Source organism: Carex rostrata, chromosome 1, assembly GCF_964058835.1.
Source record: "Carex rostrata chromosome 1, lpCarRost1.2, whole genome shotgun sequence".
NCBI classification, from domain to species: domain Eukaryota; kingdom Viridiplantae; phylum Streptophyta; class Magnoliopsida; order Poales; family Cyperaceae; genus Carex; species Carex rostrata.
The window spans coordinates 18,007,653-18,034,886 of record NC_135918.1 but is presented as its reverse complement, the minus strand read 5'-3'; the positions used below and the strand labels follow the sequence as shown (position 1 = coordinate 18,034,886).

General features: G+C 34.6%; 4 protein-coding genes across 9 annotated transcripts; 2 read left to right on the top strand and 2 right to left on the bottom strand.

Annotated features, from left to right (window-relative positions):
* The first annotated feature begins 4,460 nt into the window (after positions 1-4,460).
* Positions 4,461-6,862, top strand: LOC144562130 (manganese-dependent ADP-ribose/CDP-alcohol diphosphatase-like protein). Its single transcript, XM_078311291.1, has 3 exons — positions 4,461-4,587; positions 5,155-5,987; positions 6,424-6,862. The coding sequence occupies exons 2-3, from the start codon at positions 5,253-5,255 to the stop codon at positions 6,646-6,648; spliced, it is 960 nt and encodes a 319-aa protein (XP_078167417.1). The 5' UTR covers positions 4,461-4,587; positions 5,155-5,252; the 3' UTR covers positions 6,649-6,862.
* A 255-nt stretch (positions 6,863-7,117) lies between these two features.
* Positions 7,118-10,983, bottom strand: LOC144562139 (anthranilate synthase beta subunit 1, chloroplastic-like). Its single transcript, XM_078311301.1, has 8 exons — positions 10,690-10,983; positions 10,404-10,567; positions 9,250-9,320; positions 9,097-9,134; positions 8,902-9,012; positions 8,690-8,789; positions 7,533-7,668; positions 7,118-7,450 (listed from the first exon to the last, which is right to left on the bottom strand). The coding sequence occupies exons 1-8, from the start codon at positions 10,775-10,777 to the stop codon at positions 7,337-7,339; spliced, it is 822 nt and encodes a 273-aa protein (XP_078167427.1). The 5' UTR covers positions 10,778-10,983; the 3' UTR covers positions 7,118-7,336.
* A 3,293-nt stretch (positions 10,984-14,276) lies between these two features.
* On the bottom strand, positions 14,277-17,573 carry LOC144562115 (Tetratricopeptide repeat (TPR)-like superfamily protein). Of its 2 annotated transcripts, none has more exons than XM_078311280.1 (5): positions 17,200-17,573; positions 16,612-16,892; positions 15,802-15,954; positions 15,451-15,656; positions 14,277-14,678 (listed from the first exon to the last, which is right to left on the bottom strand). In XM_078311280.1, the coding sequence occupies exons 1-5, from the start codon at positions 17,429-17,431 to the stop codon at positions 14,471-14,473; spliced, it is 1,080 nt and encodes a 359-aa protein (XP_078167406.1). In that variant the 5' UTR covers positions 17,432-17,573; the 3' UTR covers positions 14,277-14,470. The 2 variants fall into 2 exon arrangements, with proteins under 2 accessions (XP_078167406.1, XP_078167409.1); XM_078311283.1 differs by having other exon boundaries at positions 16,612-16,889.
* Positions 17,574-18,146: 573 nt separating this feature from the next.
* Positions 18,147-26,280, top strand: LOC144562083 (cyclin-like protein). 5 transcript variants are annotated; one of them, XM_078311233.1, is made up of 12 exons: positions 18,147-18,585; positions 18,840-18,888; positions 19,023-19,310; positions 19,931-20,145; positions 20,497-20,661; positions 21,807-21,983; positions 22,255-22,329; positions 22,435-22,498; positions 22,758-23,904; positions 24,244-24,300; positions 25,164-25,232; positions 25,882-26,280. In XM_078311233.1, the coding sequence occupies exons 1-12, from the start codon at positions 18,235-18,237 to the stop codon at positions 25,952-25,954; spliced, it is 2,730 nt and encodes a 909-aa protein (XP_078167359.1). In that variant the 5' UTR covers positions 18,147-18,234; the 3' UTR covers positions 25,955-26,280. The 5 variants fall into 5 exon arrangements, with proteins under 5 accessions (XP_078167359.1, XP_078167348.1, XP_078167368.1 ...); XM_078311222.1 differs by having other exon boundaries at positions 22,435-22,504; XM_078311260.1 differs by having other exon boundaries at positions 18,162-18,585; positions 19,188-19,310; positions 22,435-22,504.
* The last annotated feature ends 954 nt before the right edge of the window (positions 26,281-27,234 follow it).

The window sequence follows — 27,234 nt, the reverse complement described above, 5'->3', positions numbered from 1 at the left end:
TACAGTTATCCGTTAATCGAAATGATACTAATATTGATGTTGATGCTATTGATGCCATACCGAAAAGAGAAATAGAAACTTCTGCGAGGATCACTATGTCGCTAACATGTATCGTACCGATTACCTTGCTTCTACTTGGGGTGGATCTTTCCATTCTTATCCCAACCAGCATGAGTGGCCTGCGTATGTCGGTGATAGAATACTACATTCAGAAGGATGGATAAGGAAGGGGAGGAGGAGACACAAACATGCTATAATGACCATGGACGAGATGGGTGGTAGGAGGCCATCAGAAAATCAGGCTCGCCGTTCCGTTTCTGACAGGCGCAGGGCAGGTATGTAGCATTTTTCAGAATTAATTTATGATTTTATTATATTAATAACTGAATTCTGTTGGTATGTTCAGATGCCATAAATGAACACAATGAAAGAGAAAATGCGAGAGTTGTTGCTGAAGCAACTGGTAGAACACAACCACCTCTTGCGACCCAATCATCTAGTAGCCAAGGGTCTACAAGTACTGCTGCTCCTGCAGCTGGCACCAGAAAATCTTCTCGTCTATTGGGTCTATTCCGACGTCGTGAAAGATGAACTTATTATTTTGCTTAGGTGAACTAAGTTATGAATATTTGTGAACTTCAGTTGTATCGTTGAACTTTAATTGTATTTGTGAACTTATTATTCCGACGTCGTGAAAGATACGTTGTAATTTCAGAAGACCGTTTCGATGTAAAGCAGAAAAAACATAAAAACCAACATGAAATATAAAATAAAACTGCAATCATAATAAAGAGCTACAGTTCAAAATACATCATAAAAAAAACTGCAATCATAATAAATACATCATAAAAAAACTGTATATGTATATATGTATGTATATATGTATGTATGTATGTATATATGTATGTATGTATGTATGTATATATGTATATATTATACATATATTATAAAAACCGAAAAAAAAAAGACCAACAAGCTGTCAGAACTTGAAATTTTTTTAATAAAGGCAAAGTCCTTAATTTTTTGACAAATACCCCAAATACCTTAAACAAAAAAAAACTAAAACTTCACAAATGAAAATATTAAGAAAAAATCAGATCTCTCTAAAAAAAAATAGCGGACCGCCCAGAACTCTGGCGGTCCGCTATAGAAGTGGACCGCTAGCAAACCTGGCGGTTTGGTTATATTTGAAAAAACTCAGATTTTGAGGTTATTTTTGTAAAAAACCTTTTTTTTTTGGGTTATTAATAAAAATGGCTAGACTTTCAGTTTTTTTTTTTTTTACTTCAAAATAATTTAAACCTCTGTTTACAAGTATATAAACCTCATTAATAACACTTTAAATCTCTAGAATAAAACATATAAACCTCATGTACAAAGAATTAAAACTTCAACAATAACATTTCAAAGCATATAAACCTCAACAATAACACTGCATTTACAAAGCTCATTTACAAAACATATAAACCTCATGTACAAAGAATTAAAACCTCAACAATAACATTTAAAAGCATATAAACCTCAACAATAACATTGCATTTACAAAGAATATAAACCTCATGTAAAGCCTTGTGCATTTTAATGATTGTAGACTGAGATTTAAAAACTTGAAAATTTAAAATGCTAATGAGTTTTACTTTAAAAAAAAAAACAAATGACTTTAAAATTACTCAAAAGTATTTCTTCATGGATCTTATTTGAAAGATAAAATCGAATATAAAACGTTCGTATTTTTAGATCGTAAAATTCATCACGGATCATCGAGAAAATAAATTATAATGATCAGAGAAAAAATAAAAAAGAGTGGGTGAAATGAATCTTTCTATTTTTGGCTTGAAGACAAAAGTAATTAGGAGTTAAAACTATGCAGATTTAGAATTTTAATGCTTTCAGTCAAAGGTTTACATGCTTGCGAGTAGCATTGTAAAATGTTATAAACATAGCTTTAAATGTTTTGATATTCGCACTGGAAATTGAAGTTAGATAACATTGGAAGTTTTTTCTGTTAAACTACTTCGGGGACGCGCTCGGGTATGATAGCTCGGGGTACCAGAACATTTCTCTTAATTATAAATGATGGCAATTGCAGCACCAATTGAATATTATTCAAAAATAAATTCTAAAAATGTAAAAGTCATTAAAATATTTGATGCACTTCATTTAACATAAGAATAATTATATTAATCCCCCTCTATCCATACAATTTAGAAATATTGTATTATGGTGTCACTAAGTATTTAAACACTTCTAAAATTAGAGAGTCCACGTTAAATAAGGAAGGTGATAATTATTTAAATGTTGTATTATGATCTCCACTAATTATTTAAACACTTCTAAAATTAGATGTTGTACTATCGTCCCCACTAATTATTTATCCATACAAAAAATATTTATCACAATAAACATATACGAGGTGATTATCCAAGTATTTTTTACATAGGTATAAATACTCTAGTGTATATGTATAAATACTTGTAATACTTGATATTAATATTTTCATATATCAGTTAGTGTCATATGTAAAAAATACTTTCAAGTATAGGTATAAATACTTGCATAATGAAGTATAAATACTTGTGTGACGATGAACCTGAAAGTATGTCATCATGGATCTCATTTGAAAGAGAAAATTACATAGAAGACTTTCGTGGTTTTAAATTCATAAAATTACTCATAGATCGTCATAAATGTAAATGAGATTGAATGAAGACAAAAAATCCACCTCTAAAAACGTGTATAGTCAATCCCCCATGCAATTTGAGATTTGGTTGGAGATACAATTATTTATTTAAAAATTATTTACCTTATAGTTATAAATATTTTCGTTCTTAGATATAAATACTTCTATGTATGAAAATTAATATTTTAGAAAAAAAAAATCAGTGCTGAAACTTTTGTGGTCTCCAAGGCAGTTATGGAAGTTAAGTGCTGGTATAAATGGAGGGATAGAGGTGTGGGGGGACAATTATCATGACCCTTAATATAAATTTCAATAAACTATAAGGATGAAAATTATTTGAATTATTTTCAATTAACAGAAATGATTTGAAATTAATTGAGGAATAAATTTCAAAGCTTATTGATGTGGTAGAAAAAATTATCTTTCGATATTATAAGAATTATGATGCTCTTGGAATATATCAATTTCTTACAATTGCAAAGTACCAGCATTCTAACAATTATTTATCATCCAAAATTAATTTTAAACTATATATCTTCATTCATCTAATTCAATTAATTTCAGTTTCCACCAAAATATGTTGAATGCTTAATTATATTTTTTGTTAATATATTTGTTATTATATATTTGCATTTTAATCTTTAATTTGCATCCATCTTGCTAACAATTTTAAACGATCGTGTAGCAGTTTCGGTCAAATAATTAATGAAGCAAGCTTATAAAATTTATAATTATTGTAGCATATCTCTTCTCTTATTAAGTATGTAGATGTCATGATTTGTCAATAGCTATGACTAAAAGATGAAATTTCGGATCAAATATCAGTCCTCCGATCAAATAGTTTGTCCTTTTCTATTATATGCATCTTTTTATGTTTTTTTACGTATAAAAATCTTGATTTATTTAGATATGTAATTGTCGACGCCTTTCCAATGCTCTCTATCTCATAAAATTTGCACTTCCTCCTCTTTTTCAATTTTTTTTTGAAAATGTCTCAACCCTTGATTTGATTGTCAGATACTCAATTTTCTAATTGATCATGATTTTTTCATTTATAAAATATCATTTGAAAATATTACAAATTGACTGATAATTGATTGGCCAAGTCTTCATTTTTTTCCAATTTATTTTAATATCATTAATAAATTTATTAATTGTTGAATAATTATTCATTTTTAATCAATTTTTACGAAAATATATCATTTTATGTAAGAATTTATTTTTATTCTCTTATAAAAATATTATAATATGTTCTATTGTAAGGCAAGAGCACAATACTAATAATACTAATATGTTGTTATGCACTTGTGTGGTGTAATATATCACATCATCTACTGTTGAAATATCACATCATAACATCTTAGTAATACTAATTGGTAGTGTTCGGCAACCATGACTTAGAGCTCCTTAGTGCTCTAAGGAGTCTTAAGTTTACCGAACGATTGCTCCTTTATCAAGCTTAATATCACTTCCTTAGTGCTCCTTTAGCTCATATTTCTTAAGCTTGCTTAACTTTTTAAGCTATGATTTCACATGACTTAAGTATTTTGTCAAACTTAAAGTTTTCTTAAGAAAGTTCACCAAACAGGTAATCCTTAGTGCAGCTTAAAATTTAAACTTCCTATAGTTTGTTATGCACTTATATGGTGTAATATCATATCATCTACTGTTGAAATGTCACATCATAGGCTCATAGCACAGAGGTGTGTTCCAATTTCCAACATTTTCTTCTAATACTTGGAAAGGTTAAGAAAATGATTCTTCAATTTTGCAATTAGAAAAATTGTAGAGATCCCGAATGAACATCCTCCTCCCTCTTCCTTCCTCCCAATTTATTCCCCTCCTTCGCAAAAAGCCAAAGGCGAAACCTCGTACGCTTTCGCTCTCCAAGAGGCAATTCCTTATTGGTAATAACCAATCTCTTTGATCTCTCTACGCTCCTTTTCTTTTCGTTTTTCCATGTTTTTTTTTTTGCTTCTTTTTTCATCCTAAAAAAAAAATTGGGTATATTTAGTTATTCACTGCAATCGGATAGGATTGCTTCTCTTCTCAATTGGGTCTACCTAAAACCTAGAATGCAATGAACCAATCAGTTTGCAATTAAAACAAACTATGGAGAAATTTTGTTCCGATTTTCTTTCTTTTTGTCATGTTTCTCATAATAATACGAATCATTGGAAGAAACCACATATTTGATCAAATGAAAATGAAAATGTTGATAAATGCATGATCTAAGCCCCAATTAACCGCCTTTTATGTAATTATTTCTTTACAAAAATGCCGAGTAATATTCTTATAATCTTAATTTCAATGTATATGCTGAATTTTGTGAGAAAAAGGAACTATTTTTTATTGATTTCTGATATTATTTCAATCTCTTATACAGAATATAAAGAGCCACTAAAGTATTTCCTAATTATATGATTTGCTATATCATACTAATTGATCTCTAATAAATTTGTTATCTTCAACAGTATACTTGAAGAACTCACTGTAACAAACCTTCAGTCATTGAGAATTTGAGATACCCACAGTAATAAAAAAGGAGACATCAAATACCGTGCAAAAGAAAATGGCCTTAGTTGCCAATGGATTGTCAACATCTCATTCGAAGGCACCTCTATTCTCTTTTGGTGTCATTGCCGACGTACAATACGCCGACATACCTGACGGCCGTTCTTTCCTAGGCGTACCCAGATACTACCGCCACAGTATCCATGTTCTCCAACGAGCCGTCAAGAAATGGAATGATCACAAAAACATAAAATTCTCGATTAATTTTGGAGATATTGTTGATGGGTTCTGCCCGAAAACCGAGTCAGTAACAGCTGTTGAAAAAGTACTGAGTGAGTTTGAGAAATTTAACGGCCCGGTTTATCACATGATAGGCAACCACTGTCTCTACAACCTTCCCAGGAGCAGATTGATTCCTCTTTTGAAATTCCCTTCTAAGAATTTGCGTGCGTACTATGAATTCTCGCCGTGTCCTGAGTACCGATTCATTGTTTTGGATGCATATGATTTTAGTGCATTAGGTTGGCCGGGGGACCACGAGATCACTGTAGAAGCGGGTCGGTTTTTGAATGAGAAAAACCCGAATTCTGACAAGAATAGTCCCAATGGGTTGGTTGGGGTCGAGAGGAGGTTTGTGTTGTTTAATGGAGCTGTCGGTAAGGAGCAGCTGAGGTGGCTTGAGGAGACCTTGCGGGATTGTGATAGGAAGAAGCAAAATGCCGTTGTGTGTTCTCACCTCCCGATGGATCCGGGCACTGCTGCATCAGAGGCATTACTATGGAACTATGATGAGGTGCGTGATAATTGTTTTTCTGGTAAATATGAATTCAGTTATCAGTGGGTAATCTTAAACCCCAGTACTGTATAGGTTAAGTCTGTTATGACTTATGAGCAGTGTCATACAATATGACTATTATTACAGTATCTGAAGGTTAAAGGCCTATTATATATTTAAATCTTTGTTTTTTTGCCGTAACGTCAATGATAATTTCAATTTAAAGAAATTGTGATTTAAAACGGAAATATCAGTGAGATCGAGAGGATACCAGTACACAACAGATATGGTAAAAATATGAATGGAGACATCAGTAGTGAAAGGTGTCATTTTCTGGCACTACTCTAGAATCCAATGGTTTTGTTCCAAATTAGTATTTACGATGGATTTCTTCTAGTTCCATTCAACTAAAAATCAAGTATAGACTCAGTTTTAATGCAAACTAATGTGACAGGTTATGGCACTGATACACAAATTCAAGTGTGTAAAGGTTTGTTTTGCGGGTCACGACCACAAGGGCGGTTACTGCATCGATTCACATGGGATTCATCACCGGTGCCTCGAGGCTGGTCTGGAATGCCCCCCGGGCTCGGATGCATTCGGCTATGTTGAGGCTTATCATGACAGGTTGTCTCTTGTTGGGTCTGATCGGATGGTATCCACTGAGATGATCTTTTAGAATTTGTTTTAGAGTTTATTCAGGGGTAAATTGGTCAGATAGTGGAATTTATTTTTTTACTGAGGTAATTAGCTTCATTTTATAGATCTTTTTTGGGCACATATGGAAAGATAAGAGTGTTGACATTTCACTTGTGTTGGAGAAATGCTTGTTTGAAAGCTGAAAGCTTTAAATGCAAATAATGGTTCTTAAATTTATGCAAATTTCAAGTTTCCATCAGTAACTGTTAAACTCAGAATTCGTAAACAAAATTAAACAGATGAACTCTGGTACAGTACCAATGAACCATACAAAGTTTTACACTGGTGACCTTCTTGCTTGATTCCAAGGAAAAACAGTGAATCTAAAATGCAGCAATTGAAAACAATAACTAAAGGTCAGCAAGCAGCCACAATTACATATATCATTACAAAGTGGCATTGACAAAACATCTAAAGAAAAATAGGAAAAAAAAAGGATAGAAAAATAATTAAAAAGGGAGATTTTTTAAATTAAATTAAGCTAGATGTTGTCAATTGTCATCATCCAAGGAAAAAAAACGGATTAGTTCATATGGTTTCTCCAAATTCAAACAAGTTCTAATAAAAAATGTAACACTTCTAATTTAATTCTTTCTTTTTTTAAACAAAAAAAGAAAAAGAAACCCAGGTCTCTAAATTCACCAATACCCAGATAAGAAAAGAAAACTTTAATTTTCATTTTCCGGAGGCTTCAACTGGAGCTGTTTTACAAAATTCATGAAATTGAGAACTATCTTCTTGCCTTCTGTTGTGATAATGCTCTCTGGGTGGAATTGAACTCCCTGAATTAATCGAGAAAAAAATTTAGAATGTCCCAGCAATGTTCTAATGGATCATAAAAAAAAGTTGTACTGGTATACATACCAGGATATGTTTGTATTTCCGGTGCCGTGCTGCCATTACCAGTCCATCATCATTCCATGCTGTCATCTCCAGAACATCATTAGGAAAAGTCTCATTTTCTATAACAAGGCTGTGATATCTCCCAGCTTTGAAAGGACTACACGAAACCAAATTATTATGTCAATTTTAGTGTAGTAGGCAACCAAGTATTATTATTTCATGGTTTCAATACCAATTGATCTTGTCTGATACTAAATCAATGCTGGGCCTAGATCATCTATATATATATATTTTTTTTCATTGGTTAAATTGGGATTATTCAGAGATCTTGTGAATAATTGGGGCTTAACTAAAAGTCTACATTTTCCATAGGATACCTTACATAATTGCACCAGAACATGTACAATTGCACGAATCAGCCAGTACTACAATCCAAGGTTAGCACTTAGCAATAACCAAGTAATAAACATTTTTTAATACTTCAGATAATCTTCAACAGATGTATATAGCAATTTAAATATTTATAACAAAACTAATACTTCAACTTGATATTAATGCCAGTTGACCGGTTCAAAGGAACATTTGCTTGTCCAGTCAATAAAACGTGAGTTGACCGAAAAGTCATAGATACCGAAATTATTATTATTATTATATTTTCTTATATTATATTTCAAATTGGAAGAGTAACCAACGCTATATGTACTTCTAAAATTGGTAATGACATCAATACTGCTAACATCCCAGTTCCTTTGGCGCCAGGCCAAAGGAAAATATATCTTTCGCATAGGTCAGTGGCCAAAGTCCAATAGCAACATTCCTTTTACTCTTTTTATGATTGTTTTGGGTAACGAGATATAACGCATGCAATACTATAAACTAAATATATATATTATTTCTTATTAGTTTTGGGAGAAACAATAAATTAGGTTAGGTCGCATATGACAAAATTATAAAAAGTAAATTCACGTGGCTCCAAGGACTACTGAAAAACAAAAAATAAATGCATGTGGTCTCTTCAGTTTTGTTCCTACAATGCTTTCATCCAAAAATCATTCAAAAGGTTCTGACATCATTACCATTTTCCAAAATCAGACACCCATTGGCTACTCTTAAATATTTGGAAATTTGAATTATCTAAAAGGGAGCTTAAGAGTAATATCAGAAAGCTATTGGCTCACTTTGGTAACCCTTGAAACAAGCAAGGTTCCATCTTGTCGTCGTAATGAACAAGTGAACCTTTACCATGTACCACTCCAGTAGGAGCACGCACAATTTTTCCTGTAATTCACAAAGAAGGCCATGCCATACATATATTAACTTCTCCTCGGGGAAATAATACTAGATAATGGTACTCATGCTATAGTATATTCTAAGAAAGAGCTTCAATTACCTCCAAAGGCTTCTCCTATACACTGCAGACCCATACAAACACCAAAAATCGGTATTGTTGGCCCAAGTTCCAAAACCGTCTGGAGTGAAATGCCTGAATCTCTAGGTGCACCTGAATTTAAAAAGACTACTAATAACTACTAACCTACCATAAATAATTATATTCAATGATCAACATCGATAGAAGAACATTTACCAGGCCCGGGTGAGATCAGTATCCCCATGGGCTCCATTCTAAAATTGATTAGGGAAAAAAAAATCAAGGTTAGATTTTCCATACAGCAAATCCATTTTTGGGGGAAATTTTACGTGTGAAAATTTAGATCATATCATTATGTAAAAGTTATACCTTCTTATATCTTCCACAGTCAATTCGTCGTTTCGGTAAACCTCAAAATTTGCTCCTAACTCTCCCATGTACTTCGGATATGCCAAAAGAAATCATGAATAAAAACAACACTCAGATTTAATTAATACTGAGGTACTTCCCAGTACCTGATGCTGGGTGTGGTAAGGGAAAAGGCTCGTGTGTGAACACAAATTTCAATTACAAGTAACTTGTATTTCTCAACCTAATAATTAAATAATTGACTTGCTTGCATTTCACTAAAATTACTCAATTAAGGTAGAACAGTTACTAATTCTGTATGGGGGTATACACAAAGTTACCATATCAGTAAAACATAGAAACTACCACACTAAAACGAGCTATATTCATGAGGTCCAAAGTTTTGGGCCTTTTGATCTTTCTGATCGGTCGGTCTAAAAAATTACAAAGGGTAGTAACCGGTCATTAGCTCGAATCGGTCATTAACTGAGGTAGCAACCAGTCACCAAAAAATTACAAAGGGTAGTTTTGTCCTTTTACAATTAAAATATCATTCCGAATCGTGGACATTTTGAAATAGATTCAGTCTCCTCCCGCGCTCTCAAATATAGAAGAGGTTGTGTCTCTAACATCGTCAAGTGGTCTTATTTGGTGCACCTCCAGACATCGCATCTCTTTTCTTTGTTATATCCAGTGAAACAAAGCTTTAAACTGATTCAGTCACAATTACATTATCGGAGGTTCCTTTCAGCAGCAGCAGAGACTTAAGTATCATTTTCTCAATATCAAAACTCTAACAGCAATCACCAGCTACGGATGAGCAAGTAGAGGGGATTTCAGGTGCATGCAAGGAGAGATGATAAACTGTAGCTAAATATAATTATGGATTTCATGGGCAATGTGAATGTTTGATTAGTTAATTTATTTCTTAATCTATTTTTTTCCTTTGTTTTAGTTTATTTTAATTTGATTTTTTGTTTTGTCAAGATGAGAGAGGGAATGACAAAAATGAAACTATTCCTATTAAATATTCAATCTCCTCTTATTCTAAGAATCTGCAAAGGAAAGAAATCATGCCATGCATGCATGCTCGATTGAGATGCATATGCTGATATGCACAGAATTATAAAATCAATCATCCAAAAATTTGAGCATATCAACAGTAATAAATGTACCTGGCACAAATTGTAGGTGAAGCTATCATAGTTATCAATAACAATGATTGGCTTCTCGTCGCTTTTCATCTCTGTACGCACGCTCCCATTTGGAAGAGAGGTTGACAGAGAAGCTGTCACCCGATGGCTTCGCCGAATAGCAACAATTTGACTCTTCAAAGATCCTTAATCCACACAAAAATTAAAATATAAATCAACAATTTTTTTTTTTTTGATAAATATATAAATCAACAAATTAAGAAACAAAATCAAACAAGAAAAAGGAACCGAATAATAAGATTCTTACTCGAATTAGAATTAGGAGAAGACAAGGTGATGACAGGGCGAGCATTGGCTTTGAGTTGTGACATAGCAGAGCAGAGAGAGGCCGCCATTTCTGAGCAGCGACAGAGCAGAGCAAAGAGAGGCTTTGAGTTCCAATTGCTTCAATTCGCCTAGCACCTCTTGCTAAAGAATTAACAAGTACTAGATAAGCAAGCACCTCTTCCTTGACTTCGCGCTAGAGGAGAGGTGGCGCGAGGTGGCGCGACTGCGCGATCGACGGAGTCACGAAGAGCGTCGCTCTAGAGAGGAGAGAAAAAGGGACTTTAAGTGCTAAACCAAAAATCTGAACGAACCGATCTGATTGAACCACATATATATATCCAACGGCCTAAATACATACCTCGTTAATGAGCCGAGTTGGTTCGGTTCGAGTCAGGTTTAACTCAAATTCATTAATTTTAGTTCGGTCCACTAACAAAATAGCTGTAATAGTTATCAAGGTTGGGTTGCATGTTATTTGTTTGAATTAATTTGTTATCAATAGTCAATTTCTTAATTATCCTTCTATTTTTAATTATGTCTAATATGCTCTCTAATTTTTTGTGATTTTAAAATTCGAACAATCGATCCAAACCTCTCACTATATTCTTCATATTACAATATACTTGGAAACCAAATTTTATATCTTTTTAAATTTTTTTACTATGTTGTTCGAGAGGTACAAAATTATTATTTTGGATGGTACAGAATTATTTAAAAGCAGTGATTTTGTACCTATCTAGAAAATAATTAAAAAACTCCAAAAAATATAAATTTTGTATTCCAAGCACATTTTAATATGGAGAACATATTGAGCGGTTCGGATCGACTGTTCAAACTTTAAAATCACAAAAACTGACTTGTTATAACTTAGACTGAAATATTAACGTTATAACATTAGCCGGACTCTATACATATTAATTAATGAGTCATTTAAATTTGGTTTTAAAAATAATAGAGTATTATTGAAAATAATATTTTTAAATTTTTGAGGAAAAAGATAAGAAGAGAAATTAGATATAATAAATAGTATAGAAATAAATAGAAATTGAAAAATTAATTGTATTTGTTTAGGCCAGAATGGGTAATATATTGGACAGCTAATATTACATGGAATCAGCAAATGGGGGATTAATGCATGAATGAGCTAATTAATGACTTTCTTTAAAATGGCTAACCAGGCAATGTTTTGTAATCTACAAAATAAAAACCAGGCATTATTTCCATTTTTGTTGTGAATTACTAATTAATTTCAAGGGCAATTGTCAAAAATCGCTCAAGAGCGTTCACGTGGATATTGATGTCTCACGTACACATACACAAATTTGTACATAATTTATCATTAAAAATTTAGAGTGAGTCTATGGTACTATGCATATCACGGGTTGTTACCATGTTACGGTTCTATATTCGAGTTTTCAAATTCTAACGGTCAATCCGAACCGTTCATCTTGTTCTCCATATTACTATGTGTTTGGAGACCAAATTTTACATTTTTTGAAATTTTTTTACTATTTTTTCAGATATTTAGAAAATCACTTGATCTGAAAATTCTAGACCATCCAAAAATAGTTATTTTCAATAAATCTAAAAAAATAGTAAACAAATTTCAAAAAATGTAAAATTTGATATCCAAACACATATTAATATGGAGAACAAGATGAACGGTTCGGATCGACCATTATAATTTGAAAACTCAAATATAGAGCCGTAACACGGTGCCAAATCGTAATATGCATAGTACCATAGACTCACTCAAAAATTTATTAATAATTCATCCTTTACGGCACAATAAAAATAAAAATCATGTGGATGAATTTTACAGAGTGCATCAAACATGAAGGGTATGATTATAATTAGGAGTGTTAAATGGATCAATTTGGTTCATTTTTTACAACTGAATTAATTGTTTGGTTCGGTTTTTTTTTTTTTTTAAAACCAGTTAGACCAGAATTTTTGAGTTTGAATCCGATCCGTTGGTTAATACAATTTCAATATCATTTGACATTCAATCAAATATAGTAAAATATGGACTATTGAAAATTTCAATCAATTCATTTGAACGGTAAACCTTGCATCAAATTTCTAATTTTTATATGTATGATGTGCGTATAAAATATAAATTACAGTCTAACTGACATAGTTGAAATTTACAAAGTTATCTTGAGATGGTTGTAAAATTTTTTCCAACAATAATCTTGACGGGACACCAAAATATATAGATATCAGAGTAGAACTAGGGTGTTCTTAAGCTCACCAAACACCCAAAGTGTTTGGTGAGCTTAACTTCAAAATCCATCAAATCGGTTTCAAATGACAAATTCTAACCGTTGGAACCCACCAATTTTACGTGTGATGCGTTAACATGTGAATTTTTAAATATTCAAATTAATTTAGTATAAAATCAATCGGTCAAAATTAGTAGGTTAATAAATTAATTTTAGTGCATTCATTTTTTGAACGTTTTTTGATCGCTTGACTTTATACTAAATTAATTTGAATATTTAAAAATTTCACATGTTGACGCATCACACGTAAAATAAGTGGGTTCCAACGGTTCAGATTTGTCATTTAAAACCGATTTAATGAATTTTAAAGTTAAGCTCACCAAAAACTTTGGTGAGTTTAAAAACACCCTAGTTCTACTCTAGATATCATCCCTCTTTGTTCCTCTAACAGAAGCCCGTCAATCGGCCCAAAAGGCCCATCTCACTAAATTCACAAAGCATGGCCCAAAATTGGGTTACTTTAGGGGATCTGGACTCCTCGTCCCCTCTGGTCGCTCTCTCGCTTGCTTAGTAAATCGATCACTAGTTTCCTTGCTCTTCAAGTTAGTTTCAGATTTGCCTAAATCCTTTTTATTCGTTGTCATTAATTCTGACGATTCCGAATCTTTTCAACGGCTATTTGAGAAAGAATTATCAATGGATACTCTATGAATGAGGTATCTATTAAAGAAAGAGTAAAAGTTTCTCTCACCTCTTGCTGTTTCGAGCAAAACTTTTGCTGTCAAAATCTACACCCCTATTTGTAGCCGACTTTAATTTTAATTTAGAGAGAGAGAGCGAGAGTTCTCTTTTTGGTAGTTGCTGTCAACTGATTTTCCTTATGTTTTTTCTTTTGTTCTTTATCACAGGCTGTTATTGAATCTAAAGGTTCCATTATCAGATATTTGGTTTAATTTCTCTGCCACTGTCTATTTCGAACAAACTGTAACCCATTTCATTTGCTCAACATATTTAGTTTTTGATGTCAAGATTTATGCTAGGAAATCAAGTAAGATGGCTCAGTGTAAGGTATTTATTCAACATATAATGTATCAGAATACAACCGTTTTTGTTTTAAAATCAAAATCTAAATGAAGGGGAGTACAATTATAATTAATTTGTTCAAAATGAGTAAAATTGGAATTGGGTTATAAACTTGTAATCCACTAAACATGTTAGAAAGTAGTTCCAAAGAAAAATAAAACGTCAGAGATTAATTTGCCTTTTTAGAAATATCTATCGCATTTTATCAGAAAAGAAGAAAAAATCTCTCTTGCATTTTATCATAAATAGTATTGACGACTGCCATTAATTTTTCTTGATATATATATACCAACTTTGACTATACACATGTTGTCTTAACTATAGTATACAGCTTTTTCTATGTACAAGTAGCACAGAAGTATGCAAAAATCATACAAAGGCATAGGTAAGAAAATCTAAAAAGGAAAGAAAAAATTATAAGCAATGAACCCATTTTGTTTTCCCTGAATGTTTTTATCTTTGAAGGTAGAGAGCAGTAGCAACCAAACAAAACCATAGAGTAACAATGCCCCACAAGTTGCGGTTTTTTTCCCATCCGCTTGGTGCTTTAAGGAAAAAATCACCGAAGTAATCTTGCGAAGATGCCGCATCTTGATCCGTTTTTCCTGTTTTCCTTTTCATTTCCTGGTCTTTGTACTTGTCTGTCCATGTTCCTGCATACCTAAGATAAAATTACAACAGGTTAATTAAACTTCAGTAAAACATGGGAAATGGCTTGGATGGGAGGTGATAAAATTTTGTTTGATTCTATGAACTTAGCAAACGTGATAAAGCATGTCAGAACTTGGGAAATTCGATAAAAGAACAAAGTACAAGATAATAGAAGGCTGATAATGACGAATAAAAAGCATACTAGGTCAAACAAGGTTGATACAGCATGGGATGAAACATTTTCTATATAATGAAAGGAAAGTACACTAGTATAAAAGATAACCATCTACCAGAACTTGCAAGAAATATACAGCTCGGTGACATTTTCTATTATTTATAGAAAATGGGAAGTGAACTAACCAGTCATAGCTAGAACCAATCAACAGTAATCAGGGGCAAAACTAGAAAATTTAGATCGGGGGGCTCAATCATAAAATGCATAACATGTGAAAATACATAATGTGTGGTCACTCAGATTTGAACTCAAGCTTCCACAATCACTAAATAAAATTCTAACCACTAAGAACAGGCATGCATTTAACATTTCAGAGGGGCGCTGAACTATATAAAAACTTTAAGAAAAATGAAAAAATTAAATTAAATTTCAATATGCATGGTAAATTTTTTGAAATCATAGGGGTGGCTAAGCATTCCCTGGGGTATACCTAGATCCGCCCTGACGGTATTGTGACCATCTCATCTTTTGATATCTTCAACTTGGGAGCTTGAAATAAAGGTGACATTTAGAAATTATTAATAAAAAAAAAGGCAAGTGAACTAACCAGTCATAGCTAGAACCAATCAATGGTATCGTGACCATCTCATCTTTCGAGATCTTCAATTTGGGTGCTTGCAAAATGTACCGGAGCTCAGCAGCTTGTCGTCTGATATTGATACTTGGATGCTCTTGCTCGAGTTGCTTGTATAAATCTATGCAATCCTTGTGCCTGTTGTTGGCCTCATATGCCATTGCCAACCAAATTTGTATCTACATATGAAAACCAAAGATCACATTTGATTAAAGGTTACATATCTCAACTCTTTTGGTTTGCCCTTTTTTGTGTCTAATTGTGGCACTGTTCGGTTCCACATTTGGAAGTCATTAGTAAGTTATGATGTGAATTTATAAGTACCTCGCCACCTAATAATGTGGGCCGAGGAATGATAGTGAGAGAAGCCTCTAAGAACTCAATTGCACGTGAGTACATTCCTTTGCCATAAGACTTCTTCCCTAACTCAAACATCAAGTTAGCGGTTGCTCTACGCTCTGCTTGCTCCCTTGCCACCTAACAGAAAAAGATAACAGATAAAGGGGTATCCATAAAAGCAAGCAAATATAAAAGAAGGCCTAACATAAAGGAAAAGGTGGAGAGCACATGAAAGATCGCATAAATGTACACTAGTTTTCAAGTCACTATTTCAAGACTGATAATGACTGAGAGATATTCATGGCAAAATCGAAAGAATGGTTAAGTAGCGAACTCACTCAACAAATTGACTACTAAATATGAAAAAAATAGCGTGAGGCTATGGTACTATGCATAGCACAGATCGGTCCGTACTATAGATAAATATTTTCATTTTCATAGTCCAAACAGTTAATCAGAACCGTTTAACATGATCTCCATATGAAAATGCACTTGCAGACTAAATATTACCTTTTTAGAAACTTTTTACTAGGTTTTTTACAACGGTAGAAAATCACTACTTTTGAATGGTCTAGAATCCTTACATCAAGTAATTTTCAACCTATCTAAAAAAAGAGTAAAACAATTTCTAATAAATGTGAAATCTGACCTCCAAGTACATATTCATATGGTGATCATGTTGAATTTGAACATTGAAAACAGAGATATTGATCTATAGTACGGACCAATATGCGCTATGCAAAGTACCATAACCTCACTAAAAAAAAGAATAGAAAAGCAAATTAACGAAAATACCTTCTCAAGCTCTCTGCGAACCCTCTCCCGCTTTTCCTCCTCAGTCTCCTCAGAGTTGACAGGCTCTTGATCGGCCTTTGTTTGTAATTCCTCTGCTGCTTTCTCAAGCTCCTTCCTCTCCTCCATTTCTTTAACCATCTGCTTCAACTCCTCTTGCCACTCCTCCCATGCCGCTCCATCTTCATCGCCATTTTCATTTTCATCAACCCCTCCCCATTCCGACGACTCCTTTGACGAAGCTGACACTCCATCATTTGCTTCCTTTCTCCTCTTTGGCCCTGCTGTTGTTAAAAATATATTTGTTCTGATTGAGCAATTCTAGTGTTATACCTGCTAAAAGGGGGTATGAAACTTATTTTTGGGAAATTCTTCCTTATTGTTCCAGTTTCAAAAATTTCTTTGTAAGAAGAGGGTTTTACATCCCAGTAACCCCAAATTGATAAACATTAAAAAGTAATACAAAGCAATAATTAGATCATAATGGTAGTTGATTATGTCAACAATAAGCGCGAGAGCTTAACCCCAGTTAATTCAATGTACACTGAACTTAACTGAGCTGAAAAGAAATGAAGTGAATTAATTTCTCACCTGATTTGCTCCCAAAAAGAGGAATTCGATGTGACCGGGTAGGATCAGTGGAGCTGCTGGAAGTGGCAACAGCGGAAAAGATGAACTGAATAGGCGGTGGGTCCCACTTTGGCCGGGGCAAGGGTAAAGAGTCGAGAGGCCAGATCTTGTGTCGCTCTGACAGGTGGGGCCTAGGAGGAGAAGCGGCGTCCGCCATCAGACCAATGTTTCCGACCAGGATGGCGCCTGCCATGGCCAAGCTAGAGAGAGAGAGAGAGAGAGGAAAGAGAGGAAAAGGGGTTGTGTTGTTGTCGTTTTATTCAATACAATAGCTTGTTGGTGGGAAACGGAGGAGAAAAGAGGAGATAGATATTCTAAGGATGAGGTAGACACGAGTCCATATCACCTACAGTAACGCACCGTTTAAGATTAAATATAATCCGTTCGTTATTTATCAACACGAATCTTAAGGACCAGTATTCTGTTTGGACCGTCAGGAGATAAAATCTAACGGTGCGTTGACGAAGAGCATTCGGATTCAGGTAGCCATGCGGTCGCACGCCCGTGTTTTGATATTTGTTTGGTTTCAACCAACGGCTAGATTGTCACCTACACTAGCAGGTGAACGGTCAGATGTGTTTGTATTAATTATGTAATTTTCCGATCAAAGTAGGTTTATAGGTGCGTTTTCTCTAATCGTCCCGATGTGGTCGAGTATACGTGTACGTATGAGTTATCCTCTTCAAGTAGATTTGACCATTGACTTGATATTTGACAACACGTTGTGGTGGGCCCAACTAACAGGCTCCTTTGTGATGGCCCATTAGTGTGATGTTTGGGCTTGAACAGTCTGACCCAGGACTAATTACTGGTCCATCAGTCCTGGAGGCCCAGGCCCACATAGAAACCAAGTCAAGTCTAGATCCCTACATCCTAGTCCGACCCACTGCGAGTCTGCGACTTACTCTCTGTACCCAAAGTCCCGACTCCCAACCCAGCAGAGACAGAGACAGAGAGAGAGAAAGACCGAACCGAACCGTACCAGGTTGCTACTCCATGGAGGGCTTCGCGCCCCTTCGTCCCGGCGGCGGCGCCGATTTACCACCGCCGCCGCAACAGCAACAGCACCAGACCCCACCTTACTGGTACCCTCCTCCTCCTCCGCCTCCCTCTTCCTCTTCCTCGCCTCATCCACACCACCCGCCACCTCCTTACTCTTTGCCTCCATATCACCATTACCCTCCTCCTCATCCCCAAAACCATCAATGGCCTCCTCCATCTTACACGCCTCAACCTCAACCTCCTCCTTACGCCCCTGCGCCACCTCATCCCTATCCGCCTGGCCCACCTCATCACATGCCTCCCCGTCCTCCCCAACAGATGGCGCCTTATCCTCCCCCTAATCAGGTTCTTCTCACCTATTTCTTGAATTTTCTTTACTTTCTATTATTTTTCCAGCATTTATTTATGTAGTGTTATTTCTTCTGGGTATGGTATGGCTGGGGGAAACATTTGGGGGATCTTGAGTGATTTTCATGAGAAATATTCAGTGTTTAATTTCTTCTTCTTTTGTGGGGCATAATAGCTATTAAATTTATGATCTTTAGTGATTCAGTTTTGGATTAGTTTACTTAATTAATACTGTCTGAACTTTTTTGTAGGCATGGCCAAACCAACCTCCGGCTCCATATGAAGGACAGCACTATCCAGGTGTTCCTTTAGCTTCTGAGTTCATCTTTTAGTAATCATATAAAACCATAATAAGTTCAAAATAATTATGAAGGTAGAAATTCTATTGTGGTGCAAACATTTGAAATTAACACTGTTTGCTATGTAATAAAAAGGTGCAACTATTCCCCAAAATGAAGGAGAAGATTGGGCTGCAAAGGCCAAAGCTTGGGCTGCGTCCAATTCCACAACCGGGGCCCACAATGGAATACCTGTTGACCACAGTTATCTTCACCAAAATGGAGAAACACCACTTGATTATAGTCAAAAAATAAATGCAGGAGGTGGAGTTGCAGTTCCAGGTGCAGGTGCAGATCCGGCCACACTAGTTTCTCCTGTAAAGAATTACGACTCATATTCGGCCGTCTACGAGCAGGAGGTACCTAGTTATTCTTCCTCCCAAGGTAATTTTCATCGACGAATAATTACTTGCGGAATGATGCTACAGTGCTATGCATAGCGCACTTTGGTCCGTACTATGGATGCATATCTCCATTTTCAAAGTCCAAACAATCGATCCATTCCGCCCAACATGATCTCCAAATGAAAATGTGCTTGAATGCCAAATTTTACATTTTTTAGAATTTTTTATTATTATTTTTAGATAGGTAGAAAATCACTACTTTCGAATGGTCTAGAATCTTTAGATCAAGTGATTTTGTACCTATTTAAAAAAATAGTTAAAAAATTCTAAAAAATGTAAAATTTGGCATTCAAGCACATTTTCATATGGAGATCATGTTGGGCTGAATGGATCAATTGTTTGGACTTTGAAAATGGAGATATGCATCCATAGTACAGACCAAAGTGCGCTATGCATAGTCCCATAGCCTCACTCATTTGTTGCGATTAGGGTGAAACTTCTTTTTGGTTTTTGGACCTGACTCTGGTTCCATGGGTCAATCAATTAAATAACATTTTTACTACGAGAAATCATAATATTGCTTATGGTAATATCATGCAAACAAAAATATTCTCCTTTTCTTTCCTTGTTCTCTATTTAATGACAATTACATTATTTCAGGTAGCAAAGATAAGTTGCCTCGGTACGACAATACTCAGGACCACCCGCCTTACGCTGTACCACCAGCTCCAGACCGGTACTATCACCAGCAGCCAGATCCGAGTTACATGGTGAATTATGGTCATGATCCAGGTCCTGCGTCCCATTTGTGGGGTCCACCTGCCAATGTGGGACCATATCCTCCACCTAACTTGCCGCCTCATCTTGCACAACAGGTTACCCTCTTTTATCATAAGCTAGCATTTTAAAATCTGTAAAGGAAAACTTTTTACCTGGCTGCACTGGGTTGACCTCTTATATACTGTCCAAGGTTGGTACAGTAATCATAAATCTCCTTTTCTTTCCTTGTTCTACTACTGTTTCTGGTCTGGTAACAGTATGTACTATTTGTGAATTGTACGCTTATGGTTATCAATTGACTTCAATTTAATCGTTCTTTTTGTTTATTAACTTTTGTGTTTCATTTCACTGTCTGAAGATTTTTAAGGTTTAGTGAGAGTGAAGAGCTACAGTACCATGATATGCCTGTACCATGTCTTATAACTTGAAATCCTTTGTTGTTTCAGTATGATATTCCTACTGCAGTCCACCCATCTATGCCTGTACCAAACTACGGGCCCCCCAACATCCCTCCAGCTGCATTTAATGCTCCACCAGTAGCATCACATCTCAGTACAGAGCTTTATCATGGAGATCCTTTGGCCTTAAACCAGATTAATAAATCCAAAAAGGTTGGTATGCATTGTTTCTGCTGATTTATATTTGAGGAAGGTTCAAGTACCTCCATTTTTAAAATTTTAATAACTTAAAATTTAGAACTTAAATGTCAACATAAAACTTTGAGATGTGATATGCATCATTTTCTCTATACACATTTAAAAGATTATGACATTTCAACTTTATTTTGATTGTTATTAAGAGCTTGCAAAAATACACTGATGTGAATTTTTTCTGAACGTTTCTTTTTCAACATATTGATTCACATAAAAACAAAACCGAAAAGTGACAATTTTCTATCTGCATATAGAGAAAATAACATAGATAAAATCTAATGGTTTTATTTTGGCATATAAATTTAAAAAATTTTGTTATTAGAAAATAAAAAATTGGAGACATGATGGAGGCACAAAAATTGGAGGCATTTGAACCCTCTTTATATTTATACCATTGGACAGCAAGTGCTTCATAGCTCAAGCTGTACTAAGCACATGGTTTTTAAGTATTGATTCTGGAAATGGACCATTAGATTTCAGTTTCACACTTGAATTAATCCTGTTAACAGTACTCTGATGGGTACAGTGTGAGGAAGAGTGAGGCTACGATACTATGCAGAGTGCAGATTGGTCTGTACTATGACTCCATATTTCTGTTTTCAAAGTCCAAACAGTCGTGAACTCCATATGAAATGTACTTGGTGCCTAACTTTTATATTTTCTAGAATTTTTTTACTATTTAATTTAGATAAGGTAGAAAATCGCTATTTTCGAATGGTCCAGAATCTTTAGATCGAGTGATTTTCTACCTATCTAAAAAATAGTAAAAATATTCTGAAAAATGTAAAATTTGGTCTCCAAGTACATTTTCATATAGAAATCATGTTGAGCGGTTCGGATTGACTGTTTGAACTTTGAAAATGTAGATTTGAAGCCATATTATAAACTAGCGTGCGCTCTGCATAGTACCATAGCCTCACTTGTGTGAGGTATGTGTACTTGTGTTAGTTTCTTTTACCTGTTTTCCCCTTGAGGTAAAGTGAGAACCCTTAACTGGTTTTTGTACGTCAGGTTGACCAGCAAGTTCTTAAAATCTTGATTCTATATACATTCAATGGTATTTGACAACTTCTGATTGCATGCCATGATCCAATTGAGTGTAGGCAGCGGTACCAAGCTGGTTGCGAGAAGAAATTTTGAAGAAAAAAACTACCATTGGGAGCAATTCATCAGCTCAGGTGGGATCTGATGGCGGTGACAAATCACCAGATGCAACAACTGATCAGACAGACAGCAAAAGTGTTGATTCAACCAAAATTGCTGAAGAGGAAGATGATGAGGTGCTGTTTCATATATATTTTTTTTTCATGTCGATTTGTGATCTGTTTGTTTTGTATGTGTTTCTTCATTGCAGTCGTCTTCTTTATGAGTAATTGTTAACATTCCTTTGGTTTTTTTCTTGATTGGGCGCGTTATTGTGGGGCGTGCTTATGGTTAATACATGTCTTTTAAGAAGTTCTAGCCAGACAATTTGAAGTATTTCTTTTTATTTTCAAGTTCCAAATATGGGAATGGTTTATATGTATATGAGATATTGGTTGTAATTTTTAGGATGAAGTTGAAGCTGCACGAACAGTGGCAATCAACCAGGAGATAAAGCGTATTCTTACCGAAGTACTTTTGAAGGTAATATAATTTGAATCTATGATTTGCGTGAATTGTTTTTCTACTTTGAAGCATGTTCCTTTATCAATTATGTACTAAATGGTCTCTCTTTTATTTGTTCCTAAGGTCACTGATGATCTTTTTGAGGAGATTGCGACCAAAGTTCTTAGTGAGGATGATGACATGGCAGGTGAAGATTTGATTTTTTTCTATTTTTTGCCAGTCAAATTTCTCTTACTTTCTGGAGGCCTGTAATAGTAAAAGAAATTTTTTTTTTCTCTTATAAAAGATGTTGCAATCAACAATTGAAATCAGTAATCATAAGATTATTTTTTTATTACTGGAGCCTAACTATGCAATCTAAACTTGGTTTGTTATTATCACCCCATAAACTTGATCTCTTTTTTTTATAAACCGGGAAGTACATCTGTATGCTCTTGTTTCCATAGGAACTAGTGAGCCTACTTCTCTTGTGAAATCCAAGTCGCACGGTTCAGCACCATCTACTAGTGGTAATGCTAAGATACAGGATAAAGGTGCCAATGGATCAGCTAGTATTGGTAAGGCTGTGGTACCTGATGAATCAACCAAGGGAGGAGGTGGGATCCTCCTTGGTCTTTCAGATTATGACACGGATGATGACGGCGATGATGAGAATGCATCGAGGGACAGGATTAAACAAAATCTGGAACCCGAGACGAACAATTCAAGTTCCTTGGTAAAAAATGATTTGCTGTCTGATCAAAATCAAAGAGAATTGAATCTAAAGAGAGAAGGCGCTGAAGTACCTTCACATTTAGAGGGAATACTTGATACAAACTTTGAAGAAGAAGAGTCTCATGCTAAAGAGGAGTCGCTTGTAGAGGTTGAGAATGGTCAACGTACTAATGGAGATATATTGCGTGATAGATTTGTTGATGGGGATGGGAATGATAATACAGAAAAATCAAAGGTGATGATAGATAGTGAGGATGGCTTCAAGGATAAGAGAGAAGAAAACAAAGAAGGTAGTAGAGATGGCTTGAGAGATGAAGAAGAAAAAAACAAAGGTGGTAGAGGTGGTTTGATAGAGAAAGAAGAAAAAAGCAAAGAGGAGAAAGATGAGATGATGGATGGTAATATTTTGACAGATAAAAGGCAAAGAAGCAGAGAAGATAGAGAAACAGAGAGAAAAGATGATAAGGAGAACAAATTAGGTGATTTGAAGGGTAGTAAAAGAGAAATTAGCAAAGAGGAGAAAGACAAAATAACTGAGAGGGATGACAAAAAGGATAAAAGGGAGAAGAGCAATGAGGAGAAAGAAAGAAAAACAGAGAGGAGGGATGAAAAAGAGGATAGTTCAAAGGGAAGAAGAGAGAGAAGCAGGGAAGAGAAAGAGAAAAGAGCAGAGCGGAGGGATGATAAAGAGGATAGTTTAAAAGAGAGAAGAGAAAGCAGGGAAGAGAAAGAGAGAAGAGCAGAGCGGAGTTCGAGAGGTAAAAGTGACAAAAGCAAGGAAGAGAGGGATGATAAAGAGAGATCAAGGCACAGTAAGAGGTCGCCATCACCCAGTGATAGAAGGCGTTCTAAGGAGCATTCTGACAGCACTAAAAGGAGGTATTCCTAGAGCTTTTTTTCCCAAAAATATGTAACTTTAGAAGTTTCTTTCATATTTTCATTTTTGGTACCACCATACTGTGTAAATAAGTGATGTTGCTTTCTAAAAAAATAGAAGAGTAAGGGGTAATGTGGGCATCTTCTCAAGGAATAAGAAATAGGATGATGTATTGTTTTTATTTGAAGTATGTGTGGGTTTTATCTTTTTTTTTATAGGGATACAAGAAATTTGTTGTTTTGCTGGCTTATATGTTGTAGTTTCTTCTTTTCAACAATACTCGTGATATGTCACCATTTAACATTTTTCTATTGATTTTTTGGATTGATTCTTTACTTTAGGAGGACTGAGTCAAACAAGAGAAGCATGTCAAGATCACCTACAAGGTCAAGGCACAGGTACAATTTTAATTTTCAATATTTTGTTATTGTACTAATATTACTAGTGAAATTTTGCTAAATTGGAGTCAATTTTTTATCTTTTGATTTCAATGCTCAACATTTCTTTCCTTGATATCTCACAGTACAATAGATTATCTTTTAATTTTTAAAGTCAAATCTTATTTAATTTCTTGCTACGTTACCCATAGTATGGTTAGATCGTGCCCAACTGGGGGCTTTATTTAGTGAACAACAATAACATGGACTTGATATATGGCACTTATATAGGTAGCGCACCTATTTGATATGTACTGCTTTATCAGAATGCTACCGGTTTCTCTTGGTACAGTGACATTTTGATTGATTGTTTCTTTCTTGAAGAGAGAATAAATAACCTATAGGACTCCGGTTCCCGTTCATCGAAGGGTCTACTTTTGGTTGTTGATCCTTCACATTGGAGAAGGGAGAGTATATTCTTTTGGAGGAATTTCATGGATACCCCTCAAAAATTTTGAAATTACATATTTCCCCCTTTATAATTCATAATAACATATTTACCCTTCTAAATTTCAAAAACTCACAAATTTAATCATTTATTGTTTTTTCTATTAAAACTCAATTTTAAATTTATAAAATACCCATTTTATCCTTTATTTAAAAAATTAAAATGTATACCCCCATTTATTGTTTTGGTGGTGAATTTAGTATTTACATCTTGGGAAACAGCATGGGCGGAATAAGTTAATTGAGAGTAAAGAAGTACTTGAATGATAATGTTTTGGTATAGAGTTTAGGTCAAAGGAAAAATGGAGATCAGGCTTTTGATCTTTGTTTAATTTCTTTCGGCTTAACCATATAGCATCATATTTGTTTATCTCTAGACGTGATTCGAGGTCCCCACATTCCAAGCATTCTCACCGCAGAAATTCTGCTTATTCTACATCAGACAGGTACAAGTGAAAAAGCACTCACTCTCTTTCTAATTTTCTTTAGTTTTGCAGACCCGTACCACAATTCTATGTATCAGTTGTGAATTCATTTACTTATTGCTAGCTGTTGGGTTGTCTTGCTTGAGGTTTTATCTTAGTATTAGTACTGTAATTGAGGGTTAACAGACAAATTCTAATTAGAAAAGGAGGAGGGTTCAAATGCCTCTATTTTTTAAGTTTCTTGTAACAAAAATTCTAAAACTTCTATGTCAAAATAAAACGGTTAGATGTGATCTATATTATTTTATTTAAATGCACATAAAAGTTATCACCTATTGCTTGTTTTTATATGCTTTTTTTCTTTTCTAAACATCAATGTCTAGAATTAATCACAACAGTGTATTTCTACAAGCTCTTGAAAACAATTAAAATAAAGTTGAAATATCATAATAGTTTGCACGTGCTTAGAGACAATGATATAGATCATATCCAATGGTTCTATTTTTTATTTAAGTTTTAAATTTTTAAGAAGTTAAATTTTTTAAAAAGTGGAGGCATTTGAACCCTCCTCTTAGAAAAAACCCTACTATTCTTGTCTCTGATATGATGTAACACATGATGCTCAAATTGTTACTATCCTTCGCTAATTTGTTCTTTGTAATTTTGGCAGGAGAAGATCGAGGTCAAGAACTCCAACAAGGAGACGGAGGTCGAGATCAAGAACACCAAGCAGAAGGAGATGAAAAGAAATAAAACATGTGGTGCATGTAGGTTTTAGCTGTGTTGTATAAAATATCAGCTGGCATAATTTCATAATATGTAGTATTTTCATCTTTATGATGTAGATGGGGTTTCTTATCAGGCCCTCGGGATTTTGGTATTGGTTAAAATTATTTGTAAAAAATGGATCTCTTAGCTGTGTTAGATTTACTTTTATTAAGAGAATTTTTCTTATTTAGATTTCGACAATTGTGCACTTAGGTAGAGATGATTTTGTGAAATCGCTTAAGAGTAACTACATTGTTGGCTTCCTATACTGGTTAAGTTAATTCGTTATATGTTATGTTGAAAGAGGCTATGTACTTGCTGGTACGGTCAGGACAGCTTTGTTTAATCCACGGTTAGCTATTGGTTCTGGTAAGCATCAGTTCATATTCTTATTTTAGAGCAGTACCTGCTATGTTGCAAGAATACAATATGAATATTCTTATTTGATATGACATGGTTATGGCAGCTGGCCTAGTGAAGAAATGTGACATAACGTGATATTGGAAAAATTGATCACTTAGTGTGACGTGATGTGTCTAAAATAATGAAAACAGTTGTCACGTGAATAGACACATTACAAACTGATAGCAACGTGACTGACATGTGATGTAATGGACAACTAATAGCAATGTGACTAATTTTCTTCACTCACAAACTGATAACAATGAGATTAATTTCCTTCACTCGCCAAAAAACTTTGCACATCATAACTGTTTCTGTTACCAGGCTTTAAAATTTAAATTAAGTATTATGATGCACCAAGGCTGTGTACAAGGCTGCGTATGTCGTAACTAATTATATCATGGGGAAAAGAGTGCATCCGATGACTCATTTGCTGTTCGATCCGGTTTATCCGCACGAATATTGAAGTGGGACTGAACAGATCTTGATAATATCCGGATTCGGATCCGCATGTCATAAATGATGTTTTTATTTTGATTGATATTATACAAGTTACTGTCTTTTCTTTTCGTTATAAGTCAATTTTATCATTTATGACGTTATTTTTTCCCAACTTTTTGTCTTTTCTTGATACCACTCTCCTCCACCACGTGTCAGCTGGTAAACATTTATCTCCACATCTCCTAATAACTCGTGAAGATAAAATATCCTAAGGTACCTGATCGTGTAAAATAAGGTCAGAATCATCTTGGATAAATAGAGTCGCTTTGAGATTCGTATCAAAATAAAACAGATGATTCAGATCTCATTCTACACCGTCCGGTACCGCACTGAATCTGAATTCGTTCCGAAA

Bases quoted from the DNA above. Each gene is read 5' to 3' on its own strand.
- LOC144562130 (XM_078311291.1), top strand. From the start codon at position 5,253: ATGGCCTTAGTTGCCAATGGATTGTCAACATCTCATTCGAAGGCACCT. The intron at 5,988-6,423 runs GTGCGTGATAAT...CTAATGTGACAG, and splicing joins TACTATGGAACTATGATGAG to GTTATGGCACTGATACACAA.
- LOC144562139 (XM_078311301.1), bottom strand. From the start codon at position 10,777: ATGGCGGCCTCTCTCTGCTCTGCTATGTCACAACTCAAAGCCAATGCT. The intron at 8,790-8,901 runs GTAATTGAAGCT...TGTGAATTACAG, and splicing joins TATAGGAGAAGCCTTTGGAG to GAAAAATTGTGCGTGCTCCT. The intron at 7,669-8,689 runs GTGAGCCAATAG...GGTTTCGTGTAG, and splicing joins TTGTTTCAAGGGTTACCAAA to TCCTTTCAAAGCTGGGAGAT.
- LOC144562115 (XM_078311280.1), bottom strand. From the start codon at position 17,431: ATGGCAGGCGCCATCCTGGTCGGAAACATTGGTCTGATGGCGGACGCC. The intron at 15,657-15,801 runs GTACTTATAAAT...TTTCATATGTAG, and splicing joins CCACATTATTAGGTGGCGAG to ATACAAATTTGGTTGGCAAT. The intron at 14,679-15,450 runs GTTAGTTCACTT...ATTTTATCTTAG, and splicing joins ATTGGTTCTAGCTATGACTG to GTATGCAGGAACATGGACAG.
- LOC144562083 (XM_078311222.1), top strand. From the start codon at position 18,235: ATGGAGGGCTTCGCGCCCCTTCGTCCCGGCGGCGGCGCCGATTTACCA. The intron at 20,146-20,496 runs GTTACCCTCTTT...TTGTTGTTTCAG, and splicing joins CGCCTCATCTTGCACAACAG to TATGATATTCCTACTGCAGT. The intron at 23,905-24,243 runs GTATTCCTAGAG...TCTTTACTTTAG, and splicing joins TCTGACAGCACTAAAAGGAG to GAGGACTGAGTCAAACAAGA.